This window comes from Protopterus annectens, chromosome 16.part0, assembly GCF_019279795.1.
Source record: "Protopterus annectens isolate FY-2018-M chromosome 16.part0, PAN1.0, whole genome shotgun sequence".
Classification (NCBI taxonomy): Eukaryota; Metazoa; Chordata; order Ceratodontiformes; family Protopteridae; genus Protopterus; species Protopterus annectens.
Window position 1 is genome coordinate 347315985 of NC_056750.1, and position 12009 is coordinate 347327993.

General features: G+C 40.3%; 1 protein-coding gene across 1 annotated transcript in view; it reads left to right on the forward strand.

The window, feature by feature from the left end:
* Nucleotides 1-12009, forward strand: part of ZER1 (zyg-11 related cell cycle regulator) — a 1037134-nt gene that overhangs the window by 296262 nt on the left and 728863 nt on the right. The window contains exon 8 of the mRNA XM_044058124.1: nt 6597-6770. Coding sequence (XP_043914059.1) covers nt 6597-6770 — 174 coding nt within the window. The remainder of the gene's footprint in view (nt 1-6596; nt 6771-12009) is intronic.

Here is a 12009-nt window from a genome sequence, read left to right on the forward strand (position 1 = left end):
AGAATATATGTTGTAGGGACTAGTTGGAAGAGAAATGGAGGGGGTGGGGTTGTGTTAGAGGTAGGTAAAGTGAAGTTATTAGGTGATAGGTGACTGGCAAGTGTTTGAATGGCCTCAGTGAAAAAGGTATTGAAGGCATTGGCAGTATGCTTGGGATTCTCCTGGTCTGTGCCTTGTGGGTTAGGTGTAATGGATTGACCTGGGTGTAGTAGTTGGTTAATACTTGCCCAGAATTTTTGTGGGTTATTATGTTTAGTTTGCTGGAACTGTTAGTAGTAGTTTCTTTTATCAGACAGTATAGCTTTTTAGTGTCATTTCTCAGTTGTCTAAAGTTTTGACGGTCTGCAGAGTTTTTAGTCATTCGCCATTTGGCCCAGTATTTATTTCTGAGGTGGATTTTTTGTTTGGTTACTTTTGAAAGCCATGAGGCGGATTTAGTTTTAATTCTAATAGAGCGGTTTGGTGCATGCTCGTCTAGAATGGCTAGGATTTTGGAATTAAAGTATTTAACAGCTTCCTCCAATGGGAGGTGTTTTAAGGGAGACCAGTTGCATGCTCTTAGTTCACTTTGAAAAAGATCAGGGTTAAAGTTTTTCTTGGACCTAATATACCTGAAAGTGGCTGGAATGGAGACATTGGTCTTATGCCTGATGATGTAGGTAAGTGAGTGGTCACTAATATCATCAGGGGGGTTCCAGATTCATATATATGGGGATGGTTATTTATAAGAATCCAATCCAAGGTACTTTCTTTCTTATTAGGCTTGTTTATCCTGGTAGGGGAGGTAATGGTTTGAGAAAAACCAAATAGGTTAATGTGGGTGGGTAGGGTGGCTGCTGCAACAGCAATTACAATCTATGTTAAAATTGCCTAGGATTATGGTTTCTTGGGGCAGGTTTTGTGATAGCCAGCAGAGGATATCTTCTGTGGTGGCATTGTTATTGCCAGGAGGTAGATAGATACAGATAATATAGATGGATTTGAAAGTGTTGAGTTGAAGTTTGGAAATAAGAATTTCAGCAGTAGAATCTACAGGTGGTTTAAAGTCATATATGGTGATCTGTAGACCTGATTTAAATAGGATAGCAATTCCCCCACCCTTCTTTGCTACATGGTCAAACCTAAATATATTATATCCGGGTGGGGTGATTTCATTGTCTTTAGTTACAGGCTTTAACCAGGTTTCTGTTAAACAAAGAATGTCAAGAGTAGACTTCCAAGAGAGCATGGAGTTTTGAGACTTTATTATTAATGCTATGTATGTTGAGGTGTTTATAATGTAGTTATTGTTTAAAGGAAACAAATGCCAAGGCTCATGGACCTGAGAGTCAGTTGTGCTGGCTAACGGATGGGAACCACAAAGCCTTCTTTCTGATGTTTATAACATAGTTCAGCAATGCCCAGCACTGCACAGAGCTAATAGCAAATGATACCACATACTTAGACCCAGAGGACATAGCCAGTCTGCTAGCAGATAAATTTATCTCAAACTTCACCCCCACCCCCAACGTTGCTAGGTCACATAAAATGCATCTGCCCTCCATCTCTGAAGAACAAGTCCTGAAGGCATTATCCAATGTCAAGAACTCTGCTTGAATAAGGCCAGGTAACATACTGGTATGCCTGCTAGCTAGCCCAATGCAGGCCCTGTCAAATCCCCAACATAAATTATTCATATCAACCTCCAAACAGGCCACGTGTCAGATGAATTGAGAATAGCAACAGTCATTTTAGTGCACAAGGATGGGACATCAACCAACCCTGGAAATTATAGACCCGTAAGTCTGACAAGCCTCCTTTGTAAGGCTATGGAAAGGATCGTTATGGAATTACTAAACAAGGGTATAGTTTATCTACAACTTCTTGACGCATACCAGTTTTATTTTTGGGGGGGGGGTTGTTTTCTTCAAGGGCACACTTAACCTGGTCAACTTCTTTGTGAAGGTTGCTGAAGCAACGAACTAGAGAAAATTGGTATGCACTACATATTTAGATCTCACTAGGGCATTTGATACCATTCCACACTCTGGTGGGGTTAATAAAATCTTCCAGCTAAATGGCAAACCCTATGTAAGTAGGTGGGTAACAAACCAGTTTACAAATACAACTCAGATAATAAAGGTGGCAGGTCTATTTCACCAAAAAAAACTGTCACCAGAGGGTATACGCCAGGGCTCTGTCTTTCAGCAATGCCTTTTTTGCATTTACTTCTCAGAAGTAAAAGCCAGTGTTAAAGGCTTACAGCTTACCAAGTTTGCTGATGACTGTAAATTAGATGACATTATTAAGTCCGATTCATTACTGATCTGTTTTTATTCTTATTAGGAGTAATAGCTCTAATTAGGAGTAATAGCTCTAATTATCGACCATGAGATGGGTAAGGTCAGTCTATAAACAAATGGGATAGGTTATTTCGAGCACAAAAAAGGAACATGGCTAGACTTAAAATGGCCTGCAAGGGCAGCTAGCCTAGCACTTACGTATGAACTTTCCAGAGAAAACCAAGATCCTCCAAATGGGCCTTTCCCAAACAAACAGCTGACATCAAAACCATGGACTAAAACTAGATGCCAAAAAATGTATTATAGAATCCTTCAACGAGCATGATGTCGTGTGCAACTGTCACATTGATAACACACCCCTGAAAACTGGTCCAGTAGTTAGGCACCTGAGAACCTATGTAGACAGCAAACTGTCCTTTGATCATGATGTATCCAGTATTGTATGAAAATCCTTTTCATTGCACAACTAATTAGTAAGGGCATGGTGTCCAGGGATGTGACCATTCCACTGTATTTGGCACTTATTAGGCTGATCATTATGTCTAATTCCCACTTTGGCATGTACCTGTTCAGACACTTGACCCAACTTGAATGCCCACAGTGTTTTCTCACCAAGAAAGTCATGGTGGTAAATCATAAAAGCTACACTGATAGTCTCAAATCCATGTCATTATTCTTGATATCATACAGGCTGCTGAAGGGTGACCTCTACCTTGCATACAGAGCCTCAATAGATCCTCTTCTGTCAGACTTCCTGAACAGCCGCAAGTCCAATGGTGGCATAAACATCTGCTCAAGAGATCTTAATCTTTTCTGCGGCATAAGTAGAACATGTTGGAAGAGATATATATGCATTACAGTGAATTCCACCTCTTTAGAATCATCTGCCTCTCCACATAAAACAAAGTACTTTTCTTACTCTACTCAAATATAAATCTGGACAAATGGAATTTGTAAAACTGCAACCCATCCATGGTGTAGCACACTTGTCCCGTATGGAAAGGGGTAACATGTAAATAGTCTTCTTTTTTGGGTTATTTCAAAATTAATTCAAAAGAGCAAAAAACATCAAGAGAATGTGTGGCTAGACTTCTAAAGATACTCTAGAGTCAATAACCTAGTAAGAAACTATGAAATTATAAGTATTGATTGTCAATAACATGGTTGCTCTTTTCCAGCTGGAGGAATTGCTGGGGATGGAATGAGTGCCTGGAGTTAATCTGATGTTAGATTTGCTCTGCACGGTGTTAGTGGTAGCCTATGTACTGTTGTATAACTATATGACTCAGTTTTACACCTCAGAGGAAAAAACAACGGCATCCTTAACAGTTTGGTGCTGCTGAGGTCAACTGATCACTGGTTGGGACGATTCTAGCTGAAGTGGAACGCGTGGCTTTGAGTTTAATGTGAACATGCCAATGTGTGTTTGATTGAAATGTCACAACTTGCCATACTTTTTACATTTGTTCAATGTGAATATAAAAGTGCTACAGTTAGCTTTATGCTAAAGTTGACAGCTCTTCTTTCTAATCACCTTTCTAAACATTCTGGAAAATATTAAGATAGAACCAAACACCCTAATACTGGGTGATTTTAACTACCCTGCCATTAACTGGGAAAGCTACTCATGTACCAACACCTTTGCCCAACGGTTCTTGGAATTCATAAATTCCAACGCCCTGGATCAACTAATCCATAGTCCCACCAGGGGCTCCAATATCCTAGACCTGGTCATTACCAACATGGGCAATCGATGCTCCACACCTATGGTCACCCCCTCGTTAATCACGTCTGACCATAAGCTAATCACCCTTAACATCCACATCCCACCCCCCAGTAAGGAAACCTCCATAAAAAACTTCTCCAAAGCCAACTTCATGCTACTCAAGTCAGAAGTGACGAACTTCATGACACCCATGCAGACGGGAGCTGAAAGTTCAACTGCTGAATCCTACACTAAGGCACTGTAAGAGCACATCCACTCATGCGTAAATCGTGCCATCCCAAATAGAACCAAGATGCTCTCATCCAAAAAAAAGAAGCCAATCTGGTGGTCCCCTGCCATAAACAAACTTTACAACAAAAGGAAGAAACTGTTGCAGAAAAGAGGAAACTCCCAGGATGCAAAAAACTTCCTTACCAGCCTCAGTAAGAAACTGAGATCCCTCATAAAATCCTCCAAAGCTAGTTACGAAAATAAAATTGCCAAAGATTCCAAAGACAACCACAAGGCATTCTATAACTATGTCAAGAATCTAAATGGCAATGCTCAGATCTGCTCTGAGCTAAAACAGAATGGCATTAAATATACTGATCCCAAGGATATTGCCAATATCCTGGCAGATCGATTCAGTGCCAACTTCACCCCCCCCCTCACTCCCTAAATGGCCCATCTCAATACCAGAAGATTGCCAAATTCCGGTAATAACAGCCACACAGGTAAAAAACGCACTCACCAAAGCTAAGAATACAGCATCCATGGGACCAGATGACATCCCGGGCTGTGTACTACATGAACTACAATATGAACTGGCACATCACCTAAGTGTCATGTTTAATCATAGCCTCACCTCAGGTTTCGTGCCCACTGAGTGGCGCACAGCTACAGTTATCCCACTCCACAAGGGGGGATCCACCTTGGATCCCGGAAACTACAATCCCATCAGTCTGACAAGCCTTATCTGCAAGGCCATGGAGCATATTATCATGGAACTTATAAACAAAGACATTGGCAACCTTCAAACACTGGACCCCACCCAGTTTGGGTTCATGAAGGGCTGATCTTGTCTCCTGAACTTGATTGACTTCTTCGAATCAGTCTCCAGAGCCATGGACAAGGGTAAGGTGGTCCACACAGCCTATCTAGACCTTGCCAAGGCCTTTGACACCATCCCCCACTCTGGAATCATAGATAAACTTACTAAGCTGGGCTTTAATCCCTACGTCACCCAATGGGTTGCTAACTGGCTTACTGATAGAACCCACAGTGTAAAAGTAGCCAACTCCAAATCCAGCTCCAGACAAGTGACAAGTGAAGTACCTCAGGTTTCAGTCCTGGGACCACTCTTGTTTGGCATCTACTTCTCTGAAGTACAGGCCAACACTAAGGGACTCTGGATAACAAAGTTCGCAGATGACTGCAAACTGGGAACCATTATTGAATCCCCAAATGATGTGGATACTCTACAAAAGGGCCTTACAGAAACAGATGCTTGATGCCAGAGCCATGGGCTCAAGCTCAATGCCAAGAAATGTATAGTTATCCCCTTTGGGGAAAAAACATGTATCCGTGAATTACCATATAGGTGGCAGTACACTAAACACCGAAAATGTGATAAGAGACTTAGGGACACAGGTGGACAGCGGTCTCACCTTCGATAACCACATCGCCACAACAGTCAGGAAATCCTATGTGGCACACCTCATCACTAAGGGCTTTTCATCCAGAAAAAAGGAGGTCATTGTCCCATTGTATTCATCCCTCATTAGACCCATTATAGAATACAATGCCCCGTTTGGTATGTACCTCTCAAGACATCTGCAACAACTGGAAAGGCCACAGAAATACCTCACTAAAAGAATCACAGGCCTAAAGCAGATGCCCTACGCTGACCGCCTTAAAAAACTCCAGCTATACTCTGTCGCATATCGTCTACTCAGAGGCGATCTTTGCTTAACATACAAGGTCCTGTCAAACCCAGACCAGTTGGACATGCTACACTTAAAGAAATCCCAATCCCTTAGAGCCACACGCTCCAGGGAGCTAAACCTTGTCTTCACAATAAACAAAACATGCTGGAGGGATAGGTTCCTGACCCAGAGACTCCCCAGACTCTGGAATAGATTGCCCATACATGTCAAGCAGAGTGCCTCTTTGGTCCTCTTCAAAAGGAACCTTGACGATTGGATGGGAGAAAGGAAATTCATCCCGGGGATCACGTCAGTCGCCCTGCTAGACAGGGGTCCAGGGAAGTAAATAGTGTGGGAAGAAATAGCCAGGGAATTGTTATGGCTAGGCTTGTATAGGCCCTAGGGCTGATAGCCTAGTACCAACCTATGAACCTATGAATCATGAAGCTTGACTCTACTGATTCAAGAGGCTCATGCATGCTTTGGCATATGATCATCTGTGTTGCAACAGAAACTTGATATCTGTCCATCCTGTGCATAAGGTTATTCTAAATCTTAATCCTCAGTTTTTAATAGGTCCTTTTAAGTGATACTGTGAATTAACTGTGTTTGCTGTAACTGCATTGTTATTTGTAAAATGGTGAGTGACTGACTACCTTATTCTTTGTTTTTTTTTCTTTGTAGTTGGTTATTGCAGCTTTGAAGTACCACAGATATGAAAAGAATATTCAGGTAACAGGAAGTGCAGCACTTTTCTATTTGACTAATGCAGACTATCGGTCAAAGCAGAACATGAAGGTGCGGCGTCAGGTGATCCAAGTGGTACTGAATGGCATGGAGTCATATCAGGATGTAACGGTAAGAAGTTGGCCACAACCTTCAGAATTTCACAGTAGATATAGGAGTTCATACCATTGCACATATGAATTGACACAAAAAATTGCGTGTTAATTGGGGTTTTTTTAAGCACCTTTATGAAATTGTTATTTAAGACACAGGCAAACATACATTAACAGAAAAGAAAACAAACCATATTAACATTTTTCCATGTACATATATTATACATCTTTTTTATAATTATCATTATCCCAACATTATATAAATTGCTGAATTCCTTCCGCTCCTTAAACCTCACTCCTCTTCCTCTTGAACATTATTCTGCATGTATTGTTCACACAATTTCCACTTATTTCTGTGTAATTTTCTCCTTTCCTTTTCTAAAGCTCTCCCATCCACTTCATTTATCTCATTTATAATATTCAGTACTTCATATACAGTTAGTTTAGACTGATTTCTATTTTCAAGTAATTGCTTTTTTGGCAGCCAACAGAATTAAACTTTATAAGGCCTTACTTTGTCTAGGGAATTCAGGTCCTGTGTCCTAGCTCAAAAAAATCTTATCCTTAGTTAGCTACTGTAAACTGTAGGGAATTTTTAAAATCTGCCAACTCATTGCACTCTTAAAACATGTTCCTAATTACCTCTTTCTTTCTCATCACACCTCCAGCATTTGCTATCTTCCTGAGGAAAACTTCTATGAAGTGGTGCTTTGGGTTAAAAAAACGTGTATGCAAACACTTCCAAGCAAAGATACCAAAGCTTCTGTATTCTTTTGCTTACTTGAGAGGCTTACATATGCCCTCCCATTGTTCTCTTGCCTGCATGGTTTCTCCTATTCCAATGATGGCAAGACATTCCAGGCTTTCCTCTCCTGTTCACCAAATTTTATTTTCATCTCAGAAGGCCTCCACTAGAAAGATTATAAAAGTAAATAAAAAAGATTTTCTTTTTTGGGCTCAGCAGAGAGAGTCGGATCCCATCACCGCTCCAGTCCCTGCAGTTTTAGAAAGTCTTGCATCTATTTTTCAAGATGGGGTGAGTTTCTCCACCATCAAAGTTCAGCTGGCAGCCATCTGTAACTTCAGCATCAGAGATCATGCTTTCAACTTAGCTTCATCCAAGTTATGTAAAGCATTTTCTTAAAGGTGTCTTTTTACCTAGAACCCGGTAAATGATCCTGCTGCACCTGGGATCTTACTCTTGTATTACAATGTTTAGTACAATCACCCTTTGAGCCCTCTGCTAAAGCAGATCTCAATTTTCTTTCTTGTAGCTATAACTTCTGTGAGGCGAGTCACTGAACTCAAGCTCTCTCTTCAAAACTGCCTCCTTGATTTTCCATAAAGATAGGGTTACCTTCTGTAGTAATCCTTCCACTTTACCCAAAGTTGCTTCAGAAACAAACATCAATCAAGTAATCAAATTTCCAGTTTTCTCTCCTAATTTTAACAGTAAAGGATATTATATGTTTCACCTTTTAGATGTACTTAGGCAACTTCATTTCTATCTGCATAGGACAAAAGAAATTAGAAAAAATGACCAGGGTCCAGATTCTGTAAATCCTACACTAAATGTACACTGTTCTGAGTGAACAGACAACACAGACATAATGCACACCTTATTTCTCCTAATTTTAGTTTTTCTACTGATATTCTTGGATCTTTAAATATTGATAGGGATTCATACAGGTTACCACAAAGTGTAGACTACATATACACTTAATGCAATCTTTCTGCGTTACTAGATAGCACAAAAAGTGTGAGAACAATTTTATTGAATACATATCATGTACACTTGGTGTGCACTTAGTGTAGGCTTTATTGAATCCGGCCCCAGTTGTTTGTTTCATTTGCCAAGGACAAATTGGATAAACTAGTTTCAAAAACTACAATAGCCGAATGGATCACAAATTGTATTTCTCAAAGTTTATTCTTTGAGAGGTTTGACCTTGCCAAGACAACCAAAAACACATTCAGCTAGGTCAGTATCTACGTCAGCTGCCTTTTGGGACAGAGCATGTATTGATGATATTTGTGCAGTTGCCTCTTGGTCTAATGCTAATACCTTTATTGCTTATTACATGTTGGATATCATCTCCAGAAACAGGGCTGAATTTGGTTCTGCGGTTCTCTGGAACAGCCTTCCATGATGGCCACCCAAGGTTAGTGTAGCTGGGGACTCTGTCCCATTCGTTGAAGAAAGAATGAAAATGACAACATCACATATAAAAGTTTGTACCCACCATAACTATGCATCTGTGTTGTCCATTTTAATTCTTCCTCAACTCTTCCCCCACCTTCCTGCTATCCATGTCTTTGGGACTGACCCAATGAAGTTTTTTGTTAGGAACTGCAGTTCCTGTTTGAGCCCTTGTTCTGTTACTATTTTTTTTCTGCAGTATTGTGATAATTTTTTATAATGTTTTATATTTAAGATATATTATAGTAGCAGCAAGCTCGAGCTGAGGCAATACAGTGGTTAGGGTCATTAGGGATAAAGTGAGGACATCGAGAGTCGGATCCTAGAATGTAGACATAGTGGCTGAGATGGATCTGTGGGTCAGATACAAGACCCATTTGTTGAGGAAGAATGAAACTGGATAACACAGATCCATATTTATGGTGAGTACATTATTTTTATTTATTTACTTCACTGGTTGCCAGAAGATTAGCTTATATCCTCCTTTCACCGAGCAGAACCACCCATGACAACTTAATGAGAGGATGCTTGTGGATTGAAGATACGAACAACTACAAATAAATGCATTTTGTTGCAAGCTTGAATGCTAAAATGGCATTTGACAGGGTTTATTGGCAGAATTTATTTGAAGTACCAGTTACCAAGAGTGATTGGCTTTCCTGAGAGGTGGGTTCATTTAATAAAATCTTGTAATGTCGTAGCACAAATAAAGATAGGAAACTGACTTTCCAAAAATTTTCATTTGAGGCCATAGACAAGGGTGTCTCCTTTCCTATTGTTTATTCACCATTTATCTTGAAACCTTGACAAATTAGTAAAGTATTGTAAGCTACAACACTTATTCACAAGTTAGAACTGTACACAGATGACTTGCTTCTTTGTCTTACAGATTGTGAAAGGGATTTGGAAGTAAAATCCCAAGAACTTTAATGATCTGGTAAAAGCACTGGATATAGGATAAACACAAAAGACTATAGCCATAAAGATTAGCTATTCACCTAGTGATAGCTTGTATAAAGAGCACCCCCTTTTTGTGTGATTAGAATTAACAACTTTACTTCCGACTGAAGTTAACACTGGGGAGTATTATAAGTAAAATGAAAGATCTATATGAGAAGTGAAAGAATATTTATCTAGATAGGGCGCAGACAATTCAAACAGTTCAGTGGTTCATCCTGCCTGTAGTTTTATATGTTTCAGGGTTATTCCTCTCTCCTTTCAATGAGCTAGTCATCTGAGAAAAAGCACTACAGAATTTGTATGGATTGAACAAAAACATTGCATAGCATCCAGCATTATAACTTTGCCAACAGAAGCAGAAGGATTTGCAATCCTGACTTTGAGGCATATTGCAATATACCAAGGCTTAAAATATTATAAGGGGTATTGGACCCAAACCACTACTCTAGGTGGAAAGCCATCCTAATACAAAAGTTGGGAGGAGATTGGAGGGATGTATACTTTTTAAAGGGCAGAAGGTTCAACAGGAAAAAGAGCAGAGGGACATTGGTGGAGGAACTAATAAAGTTGAACTTATTGGAAGAGACAAATGCACCAAGTTGATTTAATGAGAAGACTGCAGAAGTGTTACAGAAACAGCAGTTGCACTCAGCAAAAATTTCCATAAGTCTGAAGTTTTGTAGAGAATTAATTTACTGGGATCAGTTCATAGAAAGTACAAGACAACTGCACCATGTGGTCATTTACACCTTGCAAATACCAGCCCTTAGACATTTCCTCCTATTTCAAGGAAAACTAAGCCAGTCATGCCAGGGGTGAGTTTGTAAATACCCATATAGTTGTCTAACTCATTTTTAAAGGAAGATAGCATATCCCACTGCTTGATCTGGAGTGGAAGTTTGTTCCAGAGAAGAGGTAGCCATTGAATGATAAATATGTCTTTCCACTGCAATTTGATTATTTGCTGAATTAGGTTTAGATCTCTGGTCCTAGTGTTCAGTGGACTGTTTGTCTTGTGGAAGTATAGGAGGTCTTTCACTGTCATATTGCTAATGGACTGAAAAGCAAGGCATAGATCATGCCTGAGGAGTTTATAGAACACTGAATATAGGGGCAGAACCTCCAGCTTTTCTTTGTAGTTCGGGTCTTTTGCACGTGATCTTTTTTGTTGGGAATCTCTGGGCTCTTTCCAACAGTCTGATTTGTGTAGTATGACACTTCCCAAATGGAACATTGTATTCTATGATAGGCCTAATCATTGCTAAATATAAAGGGGTAAGGACTTCTTTAGATCTAGAAGAAAGACCCCTTTGTGATCAGCTGGGTCAGATAGAAAATTTTCCTAACCACTTTTGCAACATGATGGTCAAAGGAGAAGGAATTATCTACACTTGTTCCAAGAATTATCTATACTTGTTCCAAGGTTTTGCACAACATCTTCACTTAGGAGTGTGGTGATGTTCATCGTGTTTCACTGTTGCAGTCATTACTCTTTGGTTATCCTGCTGGCAGGCTACCCGCAATCTGCTTGAATTCCAAAGTCCTGGTCCGGCGTCGGTTGCTGTCGCCTCTTCCCTGACGTCAGTACGCCAGGGGTATAAAAGATGCAGCCGATGCCATTTTCTTCAGTCTTTCTTGGCACGCGGTGCCCGAAGCAAAATCAGTTCACAAGTGCCGGTCGGCCGACTCCTGCGATTTTTGAAATCGAATTTCAGATCCGAAGTCTTCATTAAAGCTAAGTACCCTGTTGGGGAAACTTTTTTCTTGCTCCAGACCGATGTCAGAAAAAGTTAACAATTGTTTTTCTTGTGGGAAGCAAATACCTCATAAGGATTTTCACTCTTACTGTATTCCTTGCCTAAGCCCTGACCACGACGTTGCTTGTTGTCGGTTTTGTGCTAGATTTAACCAACGCACTATAAAGCATCGGTACGATTTTGCCTTTCATTACTTCAGCCGAAGATTCAATTATACTATGCCGTCGGAGCAACCGACGACCGGAATTTCAAAAAAAATGCAAGGATAAAGACAAGGACAGGCATCCGAGGTCCAAAACCGACGATGAGGCTTCCGCTAAGCTAGTCGTAATTTTGCCGGT